At 39.8% G+C, this 26,910-nt stretch overlaps 1 protein-coding gene across 1 annotated transcript in view; it reads left to right on the top strand.

Annotated features, from left to right (window-relative positions):
* Positions 1-26,910, top strand: part of LOC126471122 (CLIP-associating protein 2-like) — a 231,815-nt gene that overhangs the window by 93,930 nt on the left and 110,975 nt on the right. Inside the window, exons 13-14 of the mRNA XM_050099204.1 lie at positions 1,475-1,728; positions 21,387-21,580. Of these exons, the coding sequence (XP_049955161.1) occupies positions 1,475-1,728; positions 21,387-21,580 (448 nt within the window). The remainder of the gene's footprint in view (positions 1-1,474; positions 1,729-21,386; positions 21,581-26,910) is intronic.

The following is a 26,910-nucleotide window of genomic DNA, read 5'->3' as shown; positions in this document are numbered from 1 at the left end:
ATGATCTCAGTGGGTGCACACCATTGGTTCCACCAGATTTTGCGTGACCACTGTCGGCGTCTAACGGAAATTTGCAATTCTGTTGCCAACTTCGCGACACCCTTGGGTGGTATCAGTATGTGATATCACATGAATCATTCCATGTGATTCACATAAGGATAATGATTTACCATGCTCGCCTTCTGTCCATATAGTAGTAGATTTCTCACTACAAAAGGAGAAATCAGTAAGAGAAGGCCGTCAGTCACATCACTATGATTTCATAATATATTTGTTGTATTGTTACCTTTTTTATTTGGAGGCAATGTTAAATGATGGTAACTGAAATTTTGTTTAGGGTGTATCGTTTATATTTGTAGCAGTAATGTAATGTAGTGTTGTGTAAGAATATGTAACATTATGGATGTTGTTGTTGTTTCCAGTTGTGTGTTTTTGGAATATGCGGTTTGGAGAAGTTGCTTCGTTTTTAATCCAGTATACTAAAAAATAAATTACAGAAATAATTATGACCAGTTGAACTCTTCAAGAGATGCTGCACCTAGTCGTATTAATAGAAATACACACAATACTTTTGTGGAAAGACTATGTTTTAGCATTCTTTTAGGATGAGAGTTGAAGTAATAGTCAAATGATTTACAGAAATGTGGAAGGGCGGGGGGAGGGGGGGTGATAAAAACTGGCCAGTCCATGTCCCAGTGATGCAGTTGGTTAGTGCACGGTCCTTATAGTCTCTCTTAAACTGGATTCTTTGTGACCCATCCTTGTTTCCTATCTTTCTCAAACTCACCTTAATGTTTATCAAAGCTACTGCCTTATTGGAATTGATGTTATTTCGTAACTACTAGTTTGAAGGCTGCAACCCTGTTGTTAAGTATTCTTGCTCATTGAAGCCAGACAAGCTTTAATCATATTACTTAGGAGACTCATCAGTCCCCCCCCCCTCTCTCTCTGTGTGTGTGTGTGTGTGTGTGTGTGTGTGTGTGTGTGTGTGTGTGTGAGAGAGAGAGAGAGAGAGGGGGGGGGGGGGGGGGCACACGGGCGCGTGGGCATGCGCTGAACAGTACGATGGCAGCTAGACTGGCGGCAATGTGCATGAGTGCTAGTGGGCTTGAAACTATTGCTGTCAAAATAAACAATGTAACTATGGAAGAGCTATTTCCAAAAAAGACATTTGCAACTCATCTTTTTAGTACAGTTACTACAAATCGAAGCATTAAAAGTACACATTGAGTAAGGGTTGAGATTTTGATAGAAGATATTAACAGCCTATAATGTTGGATAACATTAATAGGGCGGGACTGGATACTTTATTAAAAATTAAATCTGTGCTGATAGTATGAAATTGCAAGGGGAGACAGTATGTACTCATCAGTAGAACTTACAAAGAAGTCTTCTTCTCACTAGAGTGTTCCTAAGCATCCATTTTATTATTTTCCGAGTACCTAACAATTATATTTCATTTATTCATTCACAGGTAATAGCAACTGCTGGCTTAGTAACAGTACGCTTTCTCATAAGGTACACTCACTCAAACAGACTGATACCAGCGATAATATCAAATATGGAATCAAAATCGAGGGAAATCCGACGAGCATGTTGTGAGTTTCTTGAATTAATTCTTCGTCTTTGGCCCGCTCACACACTTGAAAAACAGGTTGCAAACCTGCAACAAGCTCTGAGGAAAGGAATGTATGATGCAGACAGTGAAGCTCGGCAGTGTTCCCGTAGGTAAGTGGAATTATGGTCATTATGTGAAACATAATTCAGTTTCACTAAACTTAACTAAAAATAGAAATTTTTTTGTATGTAATGGATGCATTTTACATGTTGTATGTTCTGGATATATACGTATTACATAGGGTACAGATACAACACCTTGGTCCATTGTGTCCAACTTGTGCACTACTTAATGTATGGAAGTAACATGTTGTCTTCAAAATGGTGTTTAGAACATACAGTACTGTATTTACCTGAACATGAGACCCCCCCCCAGTTTCCTCCCACTTTTTTTGTTTTATGTGGCTCTTTGAGGAAAAATTTATTTCTTAACATATTCTGTTGGTCAAAATTCCAAACTTTTAGTGATATAAGGTATCTACCTAAAAAGATAACATTGCATCTGTTCTACACTTGCGCCATTTATTCATTGTCAACATTTTGATAGCACAGGGAGAAATAAAATAAACAAAAAGAAATTGTTCACATTAATTTATATTTTCACTACCTTTTTTACAATACTTAAGACAGTTGTGTGGTATCTGTATTTTTAATCATCATCATTATAATCATAACAAGACAGCTGTGAAAATTATATCTTTGTTGGCCCAAATATTTGGGTATATCTCCAAGAATATGTTGCAATTTCTGAGGTCATCGTTATGGCGGAACTTGAGAAAACAGTTATTTTGCTCTGAACACACAGCAGATTTCTCTTCTATACTGATGTGAGAATGTTACAATGTCTCTTGCTTCCAAATATATCGTCTGCCCACTGCTCTCTCATTGGCTATGTAGAACCAGCAACTGACACACCCCGTTGTTCGCGTCATACCTCACGGTAGGCATTGACAGCATTGCTGTTGAGCATACATTACTATGCAACTGGCCCCAATTTAGACTTTTGTGATCTTCTGCAGAAACATATAACCATGATTAGCAGCAGAACAAAATTTGCTGCCCACTCACCACTCCTACTTGCACTCAGTGAAGTTCTCAGCCAAGCTGATGTCACTGTTCTCCCTCCAACCTTCTGTAATGCTGTACTTGAGCAGAAGTGAAACACGGACAGCAATATCTTCCAGGGTGCAGGTCATATGTAACAACAGCAACTAATATATATGAATAAAAGATTGCAGTCATGGTTCAGTCCAGTTCTCGAACTTCTACTCTTCCCGCTATCTAGTGACATCTGTTGGTGCCACTTCCACTATGACTATTTTTCCCTGTAATTTATTCTTATGATAACAATTGCAGTCAATTTAATGTGATATATTTTATTTGTTAGACCTTTAATTCTCATTTAATTTTCATTCTCGTTTGATATTAATGTCGCAATCGTGTTCTGAAGCTGATTAAAAATTGGTGATATTTTTCACCAGTATTGTAATAAGTGAACAGCAACTAAATTTCTCATTTGTAACCCATTTGGTGAATCATAACAGTTTCCCATAACCAAATAGAATTTATATTTGGGTTCAGAATCAAGTAATGTGTTTTGAAGGACAAGCTTTTTGCCTTTGAATGTAACCTTTACTTAAAAAGCACCATAAATGTTTGTGTATGGTATCCCTTTATGTACAAGAACTTTTATTGCAAATCTGTTCAGATACCCCAAAAGTTTCCAAGTTGACAGAATTTAATGATATTTCCCCCTGTGTGTCACAAAATTGTCACTTTTTAAGCAGAACATTAGATTGTTGTAGTGGCTAGTTCATAGTTTCTTGCATATCCCTTGCACTAGTGCCACGCGTCAAATGTCACGTGATTGTTCAAGCAATGTCGATACTGTGTGGTGTGTTTCGGTGTATTGGGAAATCTTGAGACTATTCAAGTGAAATCATTGTAAATAAATTTGTACAAAACATTAGTAGCCAAAGCTTCATCTGTAAATGTAAGACAGCCCCTATATTAATCTGTTAAACAATGTAAAAACGTTGAACACTGCAGCAATATTTTAATCAGCGAATATAAGACAGCCACATATTTTTCAATTGCCAAATTTGATGGGGGGGGGGGGGGGGGGGGGGGGGGAAGAAACTCTCATAATTGAGTAAATATGGTGTACAGTATGAGACAAGCGTCTGTAATTAATGAGAGGTTTGTGTGTGCAATCAGAATTAAGAACATCCCTCAGTTGAAGGCACATTCCGTTCATCTTACATTGTTCCATCAGTGACTATCATAGATTTCCCAGCATCTGAGTACCAGCCGCACTGATTTATACCTGTTGCATACTAACATGTCCATTATTTATAAACATTTTGTGTTAATTCTCAATTTTAGTTGTCTGAATGAAACCAGAAAATAAATTTGTCTTAAACAATGAGTCCCTACATCTGTATGTTAACATCTCTTGATATTCTGGAAGAAGGTGAAACTCTTCAGAGTTACACATGCTGTCTATGTTGATACAGCATAAGAGTTGTCTCATTGAAATGGAATCACTTGTTTTCGGAAATTAAGTAATCTCGTCTACTGAATAAGGCATTGCACTTGATAAAGTATGAATATTTTCGGTATGTCACATATTGCAGTTCCTAAATACTGAAGAAAATTGATCTTAACAGCAAAGCTGCTGTTTATTAACTGACTGACTTGTTCTGGGCTTTGTCTATTTTCACAAGCCACGTATTTGTATTTAGGAAATGGTTGGTGTGGATGGTTCTATTATTGATTTCCTTCTCGACAGCAAAGTGTTCCAAATACCTGTGTGTATATCCAGATTTAGGTTATCTTTGATTTCCCAAATCTCCTGGTCTCCCCTGAAATTATAATTTTCCCCATGGAATCTGTAGAGGATGTAGAGGACATCTTTGGGAAATTTGCGATATAAATAAGAAACTCGGGGGGGGGGGGGGGGGGGGGGGGGGGGGGGGGTTGCTTGAACACAAAAATGTACTATTAAGTTTACTTCTTTCCCTAAAAACTAGTCCCCATGAGGTAGTTGTTGTTCTTTTGCTTAAAGTTTGAGCAGTTATGACTTTCAGTAGTATGGTGGTACCATGACTATACTTAGCCTGGCACGGATGTTAGTAGTTCTAAATAGTTGTATGAAAATTCTTACTTGGTACTCCATCTGCCCCCCCCCCCCCCCCCCCTCTGTTTCCCTTTTTATTTGGCAACAGCTGCAGTGAGCTGCCATTTGTGGCCGATTCAGCTACATGTTGTCTCATGGCGAGATGCCCAATTTCACTTGCCCTGATGTTTAGGCAGTACACAGGTGGTTATTAGAAGTAGTGAGACAACAGCTGTCAACTGTTATCTTGTATAAAGCTCTAGTGATTGTTGTCTGTTTTATATACCGCCACTGTGCCAGAAAACAGTTTGCAAAATCATGCAGCAGGTGTATTTACTGTGCAGTTGACACCACAGGTGACAGCGTTAATTGTTCATAAGTTCACAAAATAATAGCAGAACAAGAACATCTCTTGCAGTTTTGCATAACAATTGATGCAATTTACCTTAAGTTCAATACAAAATGGTACAGAAAATCTCCCAGGTTAAACTTGAAGAACTAAAAGTCTTTGGCCGTGTTGGTAATTGAGTGATGGGTAGTGCTCAGTGTTCCAGAACTGCATTTACATTACTGCATATATAAAATGACAAAAAAATGCATGACAGCTTAGCAATGGGGCTGTTACAGCTGTATGGTGTGAGTTATATAGTAGTTACTGCAAACAACTGTTATGTCAACACCACTGTGCTTTGCAACTGAGTATTCACCACAGTGCAGACAGGTGACTGTTTTGCTAGTTCCTGTACTAATCGTGAGGTAATACTTGACGTTCACAAGATGGATACAGAAGTATGCATTGGTTGCATGTTTTATTGGCAGAGAGGTATGACTTACGGAGCATGATACCCATATCAGGTATAGTTTAGGATGAATGAATATTTGAGATTGGATAGATGACTGAATAGCACTTTGTAACCTGTAGGAAAGATTTGTATCAGAATACCGATCCCTTTAGAGGACAAAGAATTAGTCTAAATCCCAGTGGAGTATTGATTGAGCTATTAAAGTCAGTGAGATGGCACAGAATGAGGAGAAATCTTTCTTGGTTGTTGACAGTGATGTAGAAAACAGCTGGGAAATGGCAGTTCATGGTACAGGAGAATTGTTTGTATAGCTGATAGGGCAAATCCATTTTACGGGTGTAACATTTGGGAAGGCTTTCGCCATATTGGACAAGAATCACCATATCAGACAAGAACTGCATGCATAATTTGGATTGGGGGAGGGGGGGGGGGGGGGGGGGAGACGGCAGCTTGCTAGTTTGGAAAATGTGATAAAGTACAGGTGTTAATTGCTGCATTTAAAGTAGACAGAGGTTCTGATCTAACCACAAGAATAGTTGGGACATAAATGTTGGCAGAAGTGTCCACTGATACGAAACTTTCTGGCGGATTAAAACTGTTTGCTGGACCAAGACTCGAATTTGGGACCTTTGCCTTTTGTGGGCAAGTGCTCTTCTAACTGAGCTATCCAAGCACAACTCACAACCCATCCTTACAGCTATACTTCAGCCAGTATCTCGTGTCTCCTACCTTCCAAACTTCACAGAAGTTTTCCTGTTGCTCTGTGAATGCTTGGAAGCAGGGGGAAACTACAGCAACTCTTTTTCCTGTGGGCATGCAGCTCCGCTGTTTGGTGTAATGAAAATGACATCCTTGTAGGGAAAATACAGGGTAATTATAATTTAAATTAAACTTCCAAACACTGTAGAAATAACACCCTCTGGTCAGAATCATATCAAATTGCAACGGAATGTTATCGGAGGAGGAGGAAAACGAATGGCAGAAGAAAAAAAAGAGTGTGAAAATTGATCAATAGATGGCACTGTATGTGTCAGAATACATAAATGGAAACACCTGTCATGTGCACGACCCATTAAAGTTGGTCTGAACACGCCGGGTACACGGCTTTTCCTCCTTGCGCATCTGCGACATGCGCCATGACTGTCTCAGTGCAGGATCACGCTCTGCTTGTAAAGCTGTATTACAAGAATGATGACTGTGCACACGTTGCTCTGCAGAAGTTACTGGCACAGAAGGGTTTGAAAAAAGTCGTTGGTCCGATGACTGCCGTGGGCCTGGAGAAAATGAATTCAAAATTTGGGTTCTTTTGGTGTGCACCTTGGTAGAGGGAGGAAATGAATTGGTTCAATATGAGTGAAAGCAGTGGCCACAGCAATGCAGGAGGAGACTAGTGGTGGTGTGCAAACATGTAGTGCACGGAGAACTGCCCGTACATTGGAAATACCTGTGAGTACTGTGTGTAAAATCCTTCTTTGCTATCCTTTCAAAATCACCCATGCACACCTTTGCTTTAGAATTTCTTGCTCGCATTGAAGTGGACAATGATTGGCCGTGGAAGATTTTGTGGACAGACGAAGCCCACTTCCATCTGACAGGACATGTCAATACACAGAACTGTCGAATATGGGCATCGGGAAATCCACACACTAATCAACCAGTACCACTTCATCCTGAAAGGTCACTGTGTGGTGCAGGTTTACGGCATCATTTATCATGGGGCCATATTTTTTCGAAGAGACAGGTGCTTCCGGTCCTGTTACCTGTACCATCACTGGTAAGTTCTATGAGTGTCTTTTGTGCAACTACATAATTCCAGCTCTCCAACAGCGTGGATGTGTGGATGGGATCATTTTTATGCAAGATGGCGCACCTCCACACATTGCAAATCCAGTTAAGCAGTTGCTGAAGCACCATTTCAGAAATGCTAGAATTATCAGCTACCATTTCCCTACAGCCTGGTCGTCCTGATCACCTAATCTTAATCCATGTGACTCCTGGCTGTGATGCTATCTGAAACATGTTGTGTTTAGTGTTCTGATTGCTGCATTGAATTCTTAGCTGCATTGAAGTCACACATTGCGCAACACATTCTGAACGTGACCCCGGAAACACTTTGATCAGTTGTGGAACACGCTGTTTCTCAATTTCAACTTGTTGCAGAAAATAGTGGACATACTGAACATGTTTTGCACCAGTCACATGGAAATTAATAATCGAATTTGATTTTGATTAATGCTTTATGTGGTTTTTGGCCTCAGGACAATTAAAAACTGATTTTTCTCATCCAATGTGATATGACCTTGCTGTGTTGGATGGGCTTACATAACTAACAATATCACACCTGTGCACCCATGCACATTGAACAGTTCACTTTGTTCAATGTCAAACGTACGCCTCAGGCGTTGTTGTATGATTCATTTGTCGTTTTTAGTCGCTCATTATTAAATTATGATGCTTACAGCGCCATCTTTTGTAAATTTTGTAACTATTTATTTTTCTTCGGCCATACATTTCCCCCCTTCTCTGATAACATTCTGTTTGCAATTTGACATCATTCTGACCAGTGGTGTTATTTCCACAGCCATTTGAAAGTTTAACTTTAATTATAATTACTCTGTAGTTCCCCTTTCTGACCTTCGGGTGGAGCCTACTCACAAAGATATTGTCATAATGTTAATATATTGTTGTTATGATGATGATGATGATGATGATGATGATGATGATAACAATAACAATATGTGCTAAATAAAACTATTAAAACCTTTTCCATTTGGGATTAGAAACAATATATTACAAAGGGAAACTATTTAGGATTTCTATAGTATTGTGAATACTGTATTTAATTATAGATACACATACTCTGGGGTAATTTTATTGTGATACTGGTTGGTTAGACTTACCAGGAAGGAGAGCATTTTGCTTTCTACAACTCCATGATGTAGGAGCAGTGTTCATGCATTATGTTCAGTCACTGGTAAATATCATTTAGTACTTCTCAGTCAGAGATTAGATGTCAGACTATTCTTCTCATAGTAAAACTTTCATTTGTGCCTCATATACCAATTGTACAGCAGTGTTAAAAATTTTTCATTAATGCATTTTATATGCTGTGTTCCAAAAGGTTCTCTGATGCATTGCCGTATGCCAATTACTATAATACCAGTCATGCCAGATCAACAATTGTGTACTCAAAGAGCTCAGACACTAACTTTGGAAAACACATAGCTAATGAGCTGCAACATTATTTTTAAATTAATTGATCAATGTTGTCAAGTACCAGAAATTAAGATTATTGAGGACTTGGACATATAAAAAGCAATTAAAAGCTATTGTACTTTTCATATTTGAAAATATTTCACCTGTGTTGTGTTAACAATTCTCCCACTCTTGATGGGGAAGGCATATTACAAAGTAAAAATGGAACTATATTCATTCATTTTAATGCTTTTGAAACCACCTGAAGTCAATAGGCGAATCAAAGTCGTCAGGAAATAAAGCCAAAGCTTAGACTAAAATAGGACATGCATCTGTTTGTCTTTTAGTCAACAGTTCCCCAAAGTAAGGAATGTATTGAATACATTAAAACTTTCAGCAGTGTTCCTGTTTCCATATGATACATAGGTCTGAGACTGGCATAATGTGGAATTGTTATGAAACAAAATTATAAAATGAAAGGATGGAGTATGGTCCCCCCCCCCCCTTTCCTACTCATTCTTCTTCTTCCTCTTCTTTCTTTTTTCCCCCAACATTTCAAAGAGAAAAATAAATGTGTTTCGGGAAGATGTATTTATTTTTATTAGGTGTAACATACATTATTGACAACCTTCTTACAAGAAACAATGGTGAACATTATAAAGAGTTTCTTTGTAGTTCAGCTGAATTAGTGGTATTTGGTCTCAGATCATGAAAATAAAGGCCAAAAAGTAAACAGTGGTACAAAAAGACAGACCCTGAATGCCTTACATCATCATCATAATCATCATCTACTCTTTCTTTTCATACATGGTTACTAGAATCTTTCCCCCGTGGTCTGAACAGATTTTGCAGTAACAGGTTTCATTTACTTTTTATGGAGTATGTGTAATCTTGTAAGGAAAAGACATACAAATTATCTGTCAATATTTGGAGCACAATGGTTATGGCATGGAATTTGCATCCCAGGTGTATATTTTCCATAGTTTCCATAAATCAATTACGGATTGCGGTCTGTTTGAAAGAGATACAGCCAATTTCCTTTCCCACTTCCCTATACTATAGCCCAAGTAATGAAGACCAAATAGTGGCAAAAATGATATAGTTGCAAATATTTTTACAGTGATTGGAGGGAGTGTCATGAACACACACTGAAAATCTTCACTGGTGGAGTATGATTGGGCAGGTGGGTGGGGGGAATAAAGGTTACTTGTTTTCATTTTTCTTGAGAACTGGTGCTTCTAGTGAAAACGTGTTCCAGTTCAAAATTAAAAAAAAGATCCTATACAGTTGTTTCTCTGGGGCTAATGGTTACTACATTGGCTGGGATGGAAAAACTGCAGATTACTAAAAATAGTGTTTTAATGTTATAAAAATACTGTTTACTTTTAAACAAAATGGATTAAGAACAAATGTTAAAATGTGAACCATTTCTAAGTGCATTAGAACCATATCAAGAGATAAATTGCGTTCTGGGGGTGTAAGAAGGCTGAGGGTGGAGGTATTTAAAGGGAGTTGGAACACCCTACTAACTTCTGTTTTCTGTACTAGAGATGTTCCCTGACCGAGAAGAAATTCTTCTTTCGTAGTTGGTTCCTTTCTCCCAATCATGATTTAAGTACAACCAAATTATGAAGCTGTTGAGGACACTAATGTACAAAATAATGTAAAAAAAATTACAATGGCTCATTTTCTTGTCATAAAGGTTGTAATGTAGGTCCTGCCTAATTTGTCCACTGTGTCTACATCTGATTTAGTTGCATTACAATCTAGGATTGTAATGGGTTTTGGTGCTTCACCTTCATCTACTTCCTCTTTGAAATGCACACATTCAACGATGTCATCATCTTACCCTTTTTTGGAAAATAGGAGATTCTCCTAGTACAAAGAGACTTGAAGCTGCACTTCTTCTCCTTGCTATGACAAATTAGGCATGAACATCACCAGACTTGTTGGCACAATGCACCACCAGTGATTCATAAGGCGTGCTGTGGAGGATTGGTATAACTTTTTGAAACACCCTGCAATTGCTTCTTGTGATGATGTGGGGTAGAGGAGTGGGGAAACACCTGTTCACTCTTGAGTTTGCAGACCAGTGATGGAGGAAAGTGCATGATCTTCATCCACGTCTACTCTCCACCCATGGCTATTCCACCTTGTTACAACCTAGAACACCCTTAATACGGCTCTGCTGCGCTTGGACATGGTCTTCTTCTTCTTCTTCTTCTTCTTCTTCTTCTTCTTTGTGTCAATCTCACAGCAGTTCTCAACTGGAGACACCGAGCGAGGTGGCGCAGTGGTTAGACACTGGACTCGCATTCGGGAGGACGACGGTTCAATCCCGCGTCCGGCCATCCTGATTTAGGTTTTCCGTGATTTCCCTAAATCGCTCCAGGCAAATGCCGGGATGGTTCCTTTCAAAGGGCACGGCCGACTTCCTTCCCCGTTGTTCCCTAATCTGATGAGACCGATGACCTCGCTGTCTGGTCTGCTTCCCCCAACAAACCAACCAATCAACTGGAGACTCATCATCGTGTCCTGTTCTGAGCATCTTCCTTCAACTGTTTGTGTGTTCATCCTCTTCTGATGTCAAACATTAGGCTCATTCTCTTCCAACCTCTTCCTCTCAATTCTTCCATTTTTTTCCCTCTGTAAGTCTTTGTTGCACACAATTCCTAAGCAGTACATGCTCCAGCCAAGACTTTTCTCTCTTTTTTGATCACTTCTGATAATCTTCTTCCATTCCATGTTTTCTTCATTACTTCTTCATTCTTAAGTCCGTCGGTCCACTTCACTTTCAGCGTTCTTCTCTGTGGCAACATTTCAAAACTTTTTCAGTATCTTTTCTTTTTAACTGTACGTGATTCACTGCTGTATATCACTGCAATACAGACATAATATCTAGCAAATCTTTTCCTCAGCTACACTGGAATTCTTTTAGATGATGATAGTGTTTCATGTTTTAGATGTTCTCTTTCCCATAGGTATCCTTCTCCTCATTTCTTCTGTACGGTTTCCATTGCATGTCATTAAACTTCCCAGGATTTTACTTGTTCTATCTTTTTTCTGTCTAGGAATATGTTAACTGGAGCTCCCTTCTTGCTTATTGTCATCACTTTGTCTTTCCTTTATTTATCCTCATTTCATATTCCTTGCCACTTCTAGGAATACTCTTCAACTTCTTCTGTAGCTTCTTTTCTGTTTCTGCCAGTACTGCTTGATTAGACACGTATTTTATAACATTTATCATTTCTCCTCCAACTACAATGCTTTTTGCCTCCTCTGTGGACTTAACTATCAATTTTCTCCATATATGTATGTTGAATAGCATTGGTGTTAGTGAGGATCCTTGCAGTGCTTGTCTCTTCTGTCTCTGTTACTTTTTGCTTTCTATACATCTACTTTATTAACTTTCTATCTTACCAGGGACATCTTTTAAAACTCTCAGCATAATTCTCCAATTACTCTATTGAAAGCCTCTTCCCACTCGGTGAGCCAAATACCCACCTCCTGGTTGATTTCCATTATTCGTTCTCCAATCATTCTCAGACAGCCTATAACATCTCTTCTTCGTTTATCCTTTCTGAACCCAGTCTGGTCTTCCACAATATTTTTCTCAATTTTGTTTTCAGTTCTCCTCAGTATAACTCTTTTTATAGGCTTTGTAACGTGACTGATAAAATTAGTTGTCCTATAGTCCTTACTTGCATTGTTTTGCATTACACATTTTTAGATAAATGTACTAGAACGATCTTAAGTATGTCTTGATGCCAAATTCCTAAATTCTGTTTACTACCACAGTCTATCTGGTTATTGAAGTTGGACCAAACACTTCATTTCCTCAGATGGTATTGTTCACAGCCCAATTCTTTGTTTTCTCAGACCTTCTGAATTTCTGTCTCCAATTCCAGTTTCAATATCTTAGGACCACGGTCTCCTTCATTTTGTTTCCATTCATCTTCCAAAACCAGTATTGTGTAATCAGCCTGCACGCCATGTAACTCCGCCACATAATTAATCCAAACTTCCTTATCCCCTTCTGTGCATACTGTCTTCTTCCTATGTTTATTTAACATTCCTTGTTTGCCTTTTTTCCTTACTTATCTTCTTGGTAAGAATTTTACTGTTTTCTACATTCCTTCCAGTTTACTTTCCTTTCTTATTCTTCTATTTCCTCTAGTGTTTCCCCATCCAGTCTTCTGTAGCCTACTCAGTTCACTTTCTTACTTCATTGTTCAGTTTTCTGTACTGCCTGCTGCCTTTCTAAATTGTCATCTTAACAGTTCTTGCACTTATCCATTATATGCAGCATACTCACTGTTATCCACTCTTTCTTAATTCTTGCTCTTTTCTCCTCTCCAGTATCTTTCTCTGTTCCTTCCAATATGTATTTCTAATGATGTTTCACTCTTCAGTGGCTTCTGCAGGTTTCCTTACATGTTCCTATTTATTTTTGACGTACAGTATACTCTTTCTTAAAAGTTAACATTTTTGTTTCTCAACATCTCATTTCTTTATCTGTAGTCTTTTTTAATTTGCTTTAATCTTGTCATAATATCTGCTACAAGTAAATTATGTTCCATATCAGCATCAGCACCTGGAAAGGTTTTTGCCATGTTTGTCTTTGAATCTGTGATAATGACAAAGTTTATTTTATATTTAGCAGTATCACCTGGAGCGTTTAATGTGTGTAATCTTTGTTGATGTTGACATGTGGAATAATTGGGTCTACTGCTGGATGTTTGTGTCGCTCTGGCACAATATTTCGGCCACGTAACATGTTGCCTTCTTCAGGTGCTACCTGAGACTGCCGTATTGGAGGATCTTGTCCAGTGTTTATGCCCAGAGGGCGCTGGGTGCTCTCTCTGCCATCCGCGCCCACCTGGTGCTGCCTGTAATGTGTTGTCTCTTCCCCGGTGCTCCCTTGGACATCCGCGCCCGACTTGGTCGCCATCTGTGGCAGCTGTCTGAGTCCCGTCCTGTGACGGGTGTTCTGTTTGCGGGCCGCGCCCGCCTGGTGCTGCTCCTGAGGTTTTGGCCCTTCCCTGGTGCTCTCACGGATGTCCGCGCCCTGCTCGTCCACCATCTGTGGTCGTGGCAGCTGTCTGGGGCCGGACCCGTGTTTGGCGTTCCGTTCGTGGTCTGCGCCCGCTAGGCGCTGCTCCTGAGGTGCTGGCACTTCCCTGGTGCTGGCACTTCCCTGGTGCTCCCACAGACGTCCGCGCCCGCCTCATCCACCATCTGCAGTTGTGGTAGCTGTCTGAGGCCATCTCCTGTCGGGCGCTCTGTTCGCGGTCCGCGCCCGCCTGGCGCTGCTTGTAAGGTGTTGTCTCTTCCCTGGTGCTCCCTCAGATGTCCGCGCCCGACTTGGTCTCCATCTGTGGCAGCTGTCTGAGGCCCGTCGTTTGTCGGGCATTCCGTTCGCGGTCCGCACCCGCCTGGCGCTGCTCCTGTTGCGGTGTTACTACTTCTTGAGGAGTTTCTTGGTTCCTTTCGTTGGTCCCTGATAAGCTCCAGAGCCGGACTCCGTGCCGAGCTGAGCTGGTAACCGCTGTCTCGGTTTTTAGGTTGTCTGTGACCTTCATCTCGATGGCCTCCTTTATGACACTGTCCCAAAATCTTGGAGTCTGTGTCACAATTTTGGTGTTGTTATAGTCCATCGAGTGACCGAGCTCCAGACAGTGCTCTGCTATGGCAGATTTGGTTGCCTGTCCGAGTCTGGTGTGCCTCTGGTGTTCTTTGCACCTGACGTCCACTGTCCTGGTTGTCTGGCCAATGTATGATTTTCCACACTGGCACGGGAAGTTATAAATGCCTGGTTTACGTAGCCCCAGGTTGTCCTTCACACTCCCTAGCATTGTCCCAATTTTGGAGGGTGGGCAGAAGATACTCTTTATATCGTATTTTGAGAGAATTCTGCTGATCTTCGCAGAAATAGGTCCAGCATATGACAGGTATGCCACCTTCTTCGCCTCCTCTGGCTCCTCTTCTGTACTCTGTGGTTGGCTGGTAGCACGAAGTGCCCTTTGGATGTCTGTGGAGGAGTATCCATTTCTGCTGAACACCAGCTGTAGATGTTCTATCTCTGTGGCCAGACTTTCCGTATCTGACAGAGCCCAAGCCCTGTGAACTAATGTTTTCAAGACTCCGTTTTTCTGTGCGGGGTGGTGTTATTGGCTTGAAGGTATAAGTCAGTGTGGGTGGGCTTACGATACACACTGTGCGCCAGAGTGCCATCTGCCTTCCTCTTGACCAGGACATCCAAGAATGGGAGCTGTCCATCCTTCTCTAGATCCATAGTAAATTTTATACTTGGGTGGCATGAATTTAGATGTTCCAAAAGTCATCTAGCTTCTCCCTGCCATGGGGCCAAGTGACAAAAGTGTCATCGACATACCTAAGAAAGCATTTGGGTTGGTAAGTGGCTGATGCAAGTGCCTCCTCTTCGTACCTTTCCATGAAAAGGTTGGCTACCACTGGTGATAAAGGGCTGCCCATTGCCACTCCTTCCGTTTGCTCATAAAATTGACCCCCATAAAGAAAATATGTTGAGGTCGGTACATGCTTGAACAGGTAGAGTAGGGCACCATCAAACTTCTCTCCAATGGTCTTGAGTGAATCGGTGAGTGGCACTCATGTGAAGAGTGACACCACATCGAAACTGACCATGATGTCAGAGTCCACGGTGTGTAGCTGCCTTAGCGGTTGTAGGAAGTCCTCAGAGTTCCGAATGTGGTGTGCATATTTGCCCACATATGGTGCCAATATCTTCTGCAGGTATTGTGCAGTGGGGTATGTCGCTGCCCCGATGTTACTGACAATAGGTCGTCTTGTCCACCTTGTCAGTGGGGTCGCCATCTAGTGGTTTGTAAGCAGTGCCTTCCAGAAGTTGTTGCACCTTCCTATCATACTCCAACTTGTTTAAGATGACCGTGGAGTTACCCTTATCAGCTGGCAGAACTACAATGCTGTCATCCTCCCATAGCTGCCTGAGGGCCACCCTCTCCTCGCTCAAGATGTTGGATTTGGGGGGCTACGTCTTGGTGAGTGCCCTGCAGGTCTCCCTGCGGATCTCTTCAGACACGTTGGAAGGTAGTGTATGGACGACCTGCTCAACCGAACTGATGAAGGCTGCAACAGGTATGCTTCTGGGAGTCACTGCAAAGTTGAGGCCCTTGCTGAGTGCTTTTGAGGTGGCCTCATCGGGCTGTTTGTCGCTCAGGTTGACCACAGTCCGTGCGTACCCATCCTGTTGTACCTTCTTGTTAAGGCGCTCAAACTTGGCCTGTTGACATGCTGTTGATTTCCTCGTGGTGCATTCAGCCAAGGACCAAGAGGCACCATCAACCTGGTCCCAGTCTTCTCGGGTCAGGGTAGCTGCTATGGAAAGGTGGAGATACAGCAACTCCCTGGACATTACATCTAGGCAGTGGTGCATGTCACGCACTCTTTCTCTTACCAGTGCGAGGCTGGCACGGTGTTCCATTCTGTTCGCCGTTCTGGTGTTGACATGATGCTTCAACCTGGCGAAGACAGGAACTACATCCCCCTCTCGGCATCTCAGAAGGAAACAGAGAACTCAGCACCCTCCCCTTCCTCTGTCGAAGCTTATCCATCTTCTTAATATTAAGGTACATCTCCTCCCCGTAGAGTCTTCATATGTAACTCTTCAGGCTTTCCCGGCGAGATCTTGACATGTGGAATAATCGGGTCTACTGCCGGATGTTTGTGTCGCTCTGGCACAATATTTCGGCCATGTAACTCGTTGCCTTCTTCAGATGCTATCTGTTGATGTTACTTAAACCTATTAGGTTTCCACTCCTTTCATTGGTCTTTTCCAGTCCATTGTCTCCAACTATATTACTCCTCATCTTTCCACTATACTATTCCAATCTCCCATCATTACAGTTGTTAATTGTCTTTTCCAATTTTCTTCACAGACTTCCCCAGTCTGCTCACATACTTTTTCCACTTCCTCTTCGTTTGCATTTCTTGTTGGCATGAAGACTTTAATAATCAATGTATTCACAAAGTTACTGTTTAATTTCTCTGTTAACACTCTGTCACTAATTTGAATACCCCTAACTATGTTCATGTTTAACTGTTTCTTTGATGTAACTCCAACTCCATTTGCCTTCCTTTCCGATCCTTCATAAATTGTCTTCTCAACATTCAGATTCTCCTTCCCATTGAACCTCACTAAACCCTACAAGACTTACAAAATGTCTCTCTATTTCTCTCTTCATGTTGTCCAACTTTCTTATTCATCGTTTTCACATTACCTGCAGCAATCCTCAATAAAAATGCTTCCCATTTTCATCCTCCTATCTTGATTTGATTGATTGTGTAGTTCTCTTGGGTAAGTGACCACCCAAAGATCTGATTGTGTGCCTTTTCAGGAACAACCATCCTGGAGATGTGGTACACACATTTTATATTTGTTGTTTTCCTATTTCATTAAACAGTAATTTTATATTAATTTGAAACAAACTCAACATGGGAAGGCAGATTTTGTAGTAGCACTGTTGTACTTTCCATCACCAGACAGTGCATGGATGATGCATTGGCATCAGGAGACTCACACATGTATGAGATGAAATGTCAATATTTGTGATGGGAGGGAGTTACATTACTTGAAGTCAATAGTTCGACTGGGCCAGACATTAGTGGCAATAGCTCTGACTCATAGACACTGCTTACACACTTAACTGTAGTCTTGAGTGACCTTCCAGCAAAGTCAAATCATGCATTGGAGCAAAGTATCCCCAGTAGAAATATAACAATGTCATGGCATTCTGCAAAATTTACCCTGAATATAGCCTTACATTTGACTTACCAGCTATTGTTTAACTCACCAATTTAATATTTCTCTTATATACCCCCACCCCTCCCCCCTATTTCCAAACGACCACACACACACACACACACACACACACACACACACACAGTTTCTTCTAAAAGAATTTGTAGAGTAATGCTTAGTTTGTCAATATTTGCTAACTCCATGTCCTGTTGAGTTATAAACTTCCTCGCACTCAGGATTGTCTGTCATACATTATTGCTGTCCCTCCTGCAGGCCAAGTACACACCAAGGTCCGGCATGCAATGCCGCTCAGTAGCTGTGGTCTCTGTGTGACAAGTTGCTCCTTGCACAGATACACTACCAGGTCCATAACAGGAAACTGTACTTTTCAGCAGACTATAAACCTCCTGGAGGCAGAGAGTTTTTTTTTTTTTTTGGGGGGGGGGGGGGGGGGGGGGATTTCACAACTTTAAACTGCGGCTTTACTAGCAGTGAATACATGATAATGTGCATTGTTACAATGCATGCCAAGACTGTAATCACTTAAAAGAGGTCTGTTATGGAAACATGGCTAATGACACAGGCACTCTCCACATTTGGCTGCTGTGGCAGTGTACATTCTATTTAAGAGGAGATGTAGTGTTTGTACCGTGTGATTGAAGAACCTCTTCACGGAGAGGCTCTCACTGATCGTACCTTATAACTCTCCAGCCATTTCAAAGTTTAACAGACTTAAATAAATGTTACATATTAAGATTTTCTGTATTCATCTACACCAAACATTGAATTGTTCAGAGCTCCTTCTTTCTCATATAGTGCTTTTCCATGTGGCTCTACCTCTCAAAAAAAACAGTGCCTAACAGAAAGTTGCCAATGTGGTTTGTCAGTGGAATAACTGGGTGCTGTTGAGCCTTTTCACTGTTTTCTGAAAACTGAGACAGTTTCCTTAACGGGTTCGATCAGGTGCCACATGCTACTGATGCTTCACTCTCAGGCCTCGTATGTTCTTGTGATGCACCATGTCCCATGTTGGTGTGAGGATTGTAAAGACTTTCATCAAATTTTTGCATCACAGCCATGTATTTATAGAGCAGCTGAAGAGAAATCACAACCCTCAAACCATGAATATGAAACCAAAGTAATACAGTGATTAAGATACGGTACTGATATTTATGGGTAGTAGGCTTCAACTCGTTTAACTGTTTTGATTTTTGTTTCCTGTTAACCTCTGGAGTTATGTATCTGGGACTGAATTTTCTAATTGCATGTGCTAAGTCGAAATAGTGTGCTGTAATGGGGCTCAAACTCAAGTGCCTGTGTTTTGTGAACTGTCATTTGTGCTATCTGAGCATACCTCCTGGACGTGTTAATCCTATGAGATCATGAGAGAACCTATGCATAGTTTGGAAGAGAATGCTGAGAAGATGGTGGCAGATTAACGCTTTATGCCAGTGTGTGATGTGTGCTCAGGTAGCGCAATTGGAAACATGCTGCCCATGAATGGCAGAGATGCGGATATGAGTCCCAGTCAGGAACACAGTGTCAACATGTCAAATACTATCAAGATTAAGTTTACCTGAAACCTGATCTTGTGAGAATAGCCTATCCTCATATACTTTGTCAACAAAAATGTTCACATTGACATTATTATCCCCATATATTTAAACATAAAGTTTTCTGTCTGCATTGTGTTAATAAAGGGTGATGTCAGTTAGTTGTGCAATCCCCCCCCCCCCCCCTTCCCCCCTCAATCTCTTAGTGTGAAATCTCATAGTTACTTGTCCTTATCCTTATCCTTTGCTTATTGTTATATTTCCCTTAGGTGAAAGTGAATTATACAAGTAATGCTTCATTTGAGTTGTATTCTGTGATAGTCAGCATGCTATTATTGAGAAGTTTTTGATATACATCTCTAATGAAACTTGTATTTTTATACGCATAATTTATGTATTCCAAAATAAGTCCGTCAGTCTGTAATGCTGTTTGCTGTAAATTTTTCCTCTCGTATTGCAACATCTAAGCATTAATGAAACCCTTAAGAAATCTTTGTGTTCAATTTCCTTATAAAAAGTCCTCATGACAATTGAAATTAATGCGCAATTTTGGACATAACTGATTTAAGCATTTAGATACTATGTATTGTTGCCTACATCGATGTGGTATTCTGATTATTATCACTACAAGGGGGTGCTGAAAAGTAATGTCTCTGATTTTTTTTTGTGTGTTAACTCTTAAAGGTTTTTAAATAAAACAAATTTGATTAACATTCTACACCTTTATTCTTCACGTCAATATATTTATGTCTTAACGTAGCCACCCTGGTGATGAACACATTTCTCCCTACGAAAGACGAGCTTGTTGACATCACCATGAGAATGTTTGACTTTGTTGACAGAGCCACTATCTCACCTCTGCTTCATCACTATCAAAGTGAAGTTATCGAATATGTTTTGGAACCACATGAAAATGGAATGAGGCAAGTCGGGAGTGCGTGGAGGATGATTTATCATAGTGAACCCTAGATATCGAATTGTTGCAGATGTCTCGGCACTCATCTGTGGTCTGGCATTGTCATACTGAAGGAGATGGTGCTCCATGTATGGACAAACTCTTCGAGTTCGAAACTTGATTACAGCACGTCGTTTCACATGTATTGACGTACACAGTTACGTTACACAATCTTTTGTTATGCACTACAATTCAGAGCCCTCTAGCGACATACGGTTGCAGTTTTTGTCAACGAAGCGGGAACGACTGAGTAATATACATGACATGTAATACCACATCTAGTATTGAGAGCAGAATAAAAAATTTGGAGGCATTACTTTCCAGCACACCCTTGTTAGTAAGTTAGTTCCACCCAACAGATATGTGTTTATAAGACACCCAGAAAAGTTGCTAGATACTTACTACTGTGTGTAGAGTGGGCAACCTCCTAGTTACACTGGATGTCTGAACTAACATTTCTCATCTGATTTTTATGCCCTTTCCATTAATGTTTTGTCGTGAGGCCTAAAATGGGAAATATCTCTTTGACTTAAATCACTGTGATATTACATTGTGTAACACATATAATTTTGCCATTAGGCAGTTCAGTTGAAACCGTAGCTATGCATTGACTAGTATGCCTCTTGACTCAACAATATCTCACTTTGGATGGCATGTCACAGCCAAAACCAATCCAGAAAAAGGGTAGTCAATGCTAAACTGCAACTGCAGAAGTTACTATGATAGTTAAACTCTCCTGATGAACTATATTTGTACTGTCTTAATTTATTCATCCTGCAACTGTGCACAACAACGGTAATTTAGTTATTTCATGACACACTAGGTGAAGTTATCATGCTTAAGATATGTCATAACAGTAAGATGAGTATTAATGATTAGTCTCAGATTGTATTTGGCATGCATCTAACATCATGTAACTCATTGTATACTATTTTAAATATACTAGATTGGTTCAAATATTTTTCTAAAAGAGGTAATACATAAATGAGGATAATGCTCTCACCTACTTTGTAAGTCATTTGATTGAGTTTGGTTTCATTCTGCATCATTCTTAAAAGGCTGTTTTTCTCCAATAAAATTTTTGTCACAGGAAACATAAAATAGATGGAAAAATAAAGAAAGAGAGAAACAAATTGTCATATTTGTTTTACCTTTGCAATGTTGGGGAAGGAGATGTGTTTCACAACAGCAAAGATGAACAAGTGCTCATAGATCCTCAGCGACGCATATTAGAGCCCATGTACATGTAAGTTACGTGCACATCTATGTTCTGTATCTTCTTTTTATGTTTTGCATGTGTTGTGTACTTTGTATATAATTGTTTGCTTTTTTTGTTTGTATGTAGGGCTTTCTGGCATTTCCGGCTCCATTTTCATGAAAATGCTGAGCAGATATTAAACTCACTGGATAGTACACATAAGAAAGCTCTTAATCTTGAAATGGGAATGTCAAATTCAAACAATATAGCAGACCAGCAAGGAGGAAGAGGAGGTAGGCTGGCAGCTGGAAGTGACTTTCCAAGAGGTCGAACTGTTGCAGGTACCATCAACTACACTATCATTAATATTTTTATAGCATGCAGAAGATATTTATTTATGGCTGTGTGTTTATCAGCTGAGTTTAGCTGTAATCTTGATGGGACCAGGTGTCCACAGAATGGAATAGTTACATAGATCAATTTTCATATTCACTATGTTTCACAGTTTCTGTTACTAGCTTCTAGTGGTTGGTGGATATAATTTTGATTGGGAACCCATGTCCTGAAATGTAATATTTGGATATAAAATAAGTTTGAATATCACATCACTTTTAAATTTTCTTCTTCATGGTGCGCACGTACACAGACTGAGAAGACAGTCCCTGTTGTAGTTATGACATCACATACCATTTTCATCTGACTACAACAATGGCTGTGAGAAACTATTATGTCACTGCTAAGAGGGTCAATTATGGTTCTCTGTGGACGTGTCGCACTCTCGACTTTGAAGAGCACGTCCTTCATTGCATAAACAAGAACCTGATGATGAGTACTGGAAACATTGCCGGTGCAGTGGGCTCTAATAGAGCACGTAGGTCAGAACTCACTGTCTCTGCAGTGTGCATACCACTAATTGGGAGATTTGAAAGTGATTCAATCTTTAATCTTATTTGACATTCAAATGGTACAGTCCAGTCATTGACTTCTTATCAGAACTTTATCTGCTAAGTTCTTTTTGCAACCTATAAAAGCCTGTAATAAGAACTGTGAAACACACTGTATTTATTTGCAGAAAAAAGCTTCGTTGAGTTACTTTTAACTGTAATCTACAGGGTGTCCATAATTAAAGTTTCAGTTTCAAAATGCTGTAGGAAGAGAACCCCTGGTCAGAATGATATCAAGTTTGAACTGTGTATTACACACACACACACACACACATACATAGTTCATGAAAATTCTACAAATGACAGATGGAATCGCAGTGTGACAGCTGTGGTTTGAGCTGCATGTCACACCATCCATACTGTTCAAAGTGCATGACTGCATAAGTTTGGCGCTCAACAAAAAACACCATATCAAAGTCGTACCACATCGGATGGAAAAAATCAGTTTTTAATTGTCATGTGGCCAAAAACTGCATCAAAAGTAAAATGACGTTGGTTTCTAATTGTTATGATACCAAAACAAGCCATGTTCAATATGCTGTCTACTGTTTTCTGCCCCAAGTTGAAATTGAGAAACAGCATATTGCACAACAGATTGGAGTGTCTCGGGAGACATTTAGAATATGTTGCTCAGTGCATGCCTTCGTTTCAACTACATTCGAGCATTGAACACAACACCTCTCAGATAATCCCACAAACAGAAACTGCACGGTTTAAGATCAGAAGATTGGGATGGTCAGACTCTAGGGAAATGATGGCTGATAATTCTAGCATTTCTGAAATTCCTCTGCAGCAGCTGCTTAACTGACTACAATGTGCAGAGGAGTACCATCTTGCATAAAAATGATCCTACCAACACATCCACACTGTTGAAGGTTTGTCTTGCTGGCAGGTTAGCAGGAAGCAACTCTTTAACATGGGTGATGATGTATGGAGAGCAATGCAGGGTGTTTTGTAGAATTTTACACACTGCTCAAAGCATGTCCAATGTTTGGGGAGGTTCCCCCATGTGCAGCATTTTTGCACAATACTGCTTGATCTGTTGTGCTGTGTTGCAATTATGTCTTTGACAGACATTGGATCAACTGCTTTCCTCCCTCTGCCACATTGCACTTCAAAAGAATCTGTCTTTTTGAATTGTGTAACCAATTTCTCCAGAACCTGAGCAGAACTCGTGCACTGCTACCTGTGAAGGTAAAGGCATGTGCCATTTCCTTTTCAATTAGAGACCTTTCTTGTCAGTTGTCGCGCTTTGGTTTTAAATATTTATCTCTAAACTATATTGAACTCTTTGTTGGTTTCCAACAATTTTTCAATTTTTCCATCAGATCTCAGTTTTTCATACTTTCAAGTGTCCGGATTCTCTGCAGGGCTACTGGTGCAGTCACCATTCTTGTGATGGAGCTTTTCCAGGAGTGTGCAATCCTTCATGGAGACAGTGATGGGAGTCTCAGACACAGACTGAGAAACAAACTAATTCTTTTTTTTCTAATGGCATTTTAATATGCTGTTCAAATTTGATGTCATTCTGAGCAGTGGTTTTCTTTCTACAGCATTTTGAAACTGGAACTACAATCATGGTAATCCTGGTTTAGGCTGTACCCCAGTTGACTTTTACTCTTTTGTTACCAAATGAGAAAGTATTATGTATGTTGAGAATGGAAGACGTCTGAACTTCATCATGTCGTCTGCTTGATGATGGATGTCAGGTGCATGTGTCTTGTTAGAAATTTGCTATCCATATCTTCTTGCAGGTTTGAAATTCTGCATAAGAATTGGAAAATTTTGTATCCAATTATTACTTTATGTGGGACTGTATATGACAGCACCATTTAATCTCTCTATTCCCCCTCCCCCCTCCCCTCTACACACACACACACACACACACACACACACACACACACACACACACACACACACACACACACACAACCTACCTACCTACCTCAAGGGATTGGGGGTGGAAGGCAATCATAGTTTAGAAAGATCATCAGAATGTGATGAACCCATCTATTGTGAGGATGAGGAGAGACAGTGGCCACCCTTTTATCTCCTTGTTGTTGTATGCCAATACTGTGTTATACAGAATGATAATAGGTATCTCATTCATGGCATGTCACCAAGCTGTAGAATTTTTGCGCCACTTCATGTGCATATGAGATATGAATAATCTCTTGGCACTTGTATCATACCTGTAATCTTTGTTACCTTTGAAGATAATGGCATGCGCTATTTCCTATCAATTTAGAGACCTTTGTTGTTGATTGTCACCCTTCGATTTTAAGTATTTATCTGTATATTCTGTTCATTTCTTTGTTGTTGGATTAAAACAATTATTCCATCTTATCTCAGTTTCATTATCGAACCTTATTTTTGGTGTGTATTTCTTTATTTTGTGTATTTTAGGTTTGATTATTGTTAACTACTGTTCATTTTATAAGCACTGGTATTCCCAAACCCCATTAAATCCTGTCTCTGGACTATCTCTAATGGACTATCTCTAGTTGCTGTCTCATGCTTATATAATCATTACAGCTCCCAGTTATGTTTTATAAGTGCAGCCAGTTGTTTTCTACCACACATGGTATACGTATTTCGTGTGGACTCCTTTCAGACATCTCTGTGTGAACTAGCAGCATTTCATCTGACAGTGTCTGATAAGTACTCAGATGTGATATGGTACGTGGTAGAAAACATCAGTCAGCTGCATTCTTGAAATATCATTGAGTATTCGAGATCCACATGATTATGCTTTCCTAATGAGACTGTTCACACTGGCTGTCACATACATAACGTTGATACTGAATTAGTCCTGTGTAGTTCATTCATTGGGTAAATAGCCTACTCCCGTTTAAAGAAATCGAAGTATGGATAATTACACTTTGCACTCCTATTGCAGCTTCATTTATCAAATGAGTGATGATCCACTTTCCAGCATTTTAATCATTTCATTTTCTGTTGGTCATTAATATTATGATATGTATTACCAGATATGTATGCCAGACAAGCTGTAAATTTAGCAGTTGTATCTGAATGATAATTCTCAGAATCAAGTAGTCTTCCGAAATCTTCCTTACTTGGTGTGTACTGCAAATATGATTGTCATTTGAGGGAGTTAAATTGTGTAACAGCTTAAGTAATTATTTTTCCTTCCTTTCACACACACAAATAGAGGTTTTCATACAATGATGACATTAAGAGTGATGAATGCTTAAATGCTAATTAATGTTGCTCTACTGTTTACCAGATGACGTTGGGCTCTGATATGCTGCATCATTGTGTAAGAGTATAATTGCAGTAAAAATAACAAATACAATGTAACCAATCACTAAACTTCAAGTTTTTATTTATGGCTCTTTACGCCGGCTTTGCTTTCGTTTTAAGAGTATGTTCCATAGGGACTAACACTGCCTGTCAGAAGATGCAGTTGTAACAAAATCTGTATTGCAAAGTAGTTGGCAATTTAGTGCTGAAAAATGGTTACAAAGTTGAAACTGTAACAGAATGATTAGAACATAGCCGGTAACAAAGTGTGTGACGAAGCTAAAGAACATAAAAAAACACTCACCCCATAACACACCATTCATTGGTACTGTCTTATACTGGAAGTCAGAAATCCTGGAGAAACATAAAATCAACACCAAGAAAAGCAAGGAATAGCATTTCCACATATAGTAAACAGACGAGATAAATTTTGGAAACATGGAGAATATAAAATATAATGTAGTTGTAGAACCTTCTATATTAAAAAGACAGGGAAAGCCTTTGACATTAGATTTTGTGAACACATGGCAGCCCTTCAACTAAAGAATTAGTTAAGCCAGTTGTCACAACCCATCTGTGTGGAATGTTGCCAAATACCAGACATGAATAAAGTGCTGACCATTTTTCATACACTAAATATCCCGGAGACGCTAGAAAGCTACAGAACACAAAAACTACAGCTGGATGTAATTCAGAATCAAAAAATTGACAGTGAACATCCAAAAGTAATAAGGAACTTCAGTGAGACACGCCTATTTTCAAAACGGTTCAAATGAAAACCCGATTAGGTTTATGCAATAAAATTATAATTCAAATGAAGTAGTATTTTTTTTTAAATTGTATGCATGACATATTTGTAAAATAAACTCAGCACATGTTCACTTATTAAATGCCTTTATACAGGGTGACCCAAAAATCTATTAACATTCGATAATTCATCATTCCATGGACTAATGTGAGTAGTGAGGTAAAAATTGACATATATTCTTGAAATGACATGGAGTTCTACTGAAAGCAAAAAAAGGTGCACAAAATGACCAACAGATGGCACTTCATATGATACAAAGCAATAAGTAGCGTAACAATTTATTTTCAGCAAAGACAATGTTAACAAATGCTTGACATGTCGGCTATCATTCATCAACAATACCTGCAGTCCAGGGACAGTGTCGTGAACAGTGCTGTATATCTCAGTATGTTTGGTGAGAAATTGCCGTCAGATGTTCTCTTTTAGCACAACTAATGAGATTAGATGATTGCAGTAGACTTGCAACTTCAGGTAACCCCACAACCAATAATCAAATGGATTGAGGTCTGGTGTCCTGGGAGGCCAAGCATGACTGAAGTGGCAGCTCAGCACGCGATCCTCGCCAAACAATGTGAACAAGAAATCTTTTATACATGTAGCAATATGGGGTGAAGTGCCAACCTGCATAAAAGTCATACCTTCTAGCAGGTGTTTA

This window comes from Schistocerca serialis, chromosome 3 (assembly GCF_023864345.2).
Source record: "Schistocerca serialis cubense isolate TAMUIC-IGC-003099 chromosome 3, iqSchSeri2.2, whole genome shotgun sequence".
NCBI classification, from domain to species: Eukaryota; Metazoa; Arthropoda; class Insecta; order Orthoptera; family Acrididae; genus Schistocerca; species Schistocerca serialis.
This window is presented reverse-complemented; position numbering and strand designations above follow the sequence as displayed.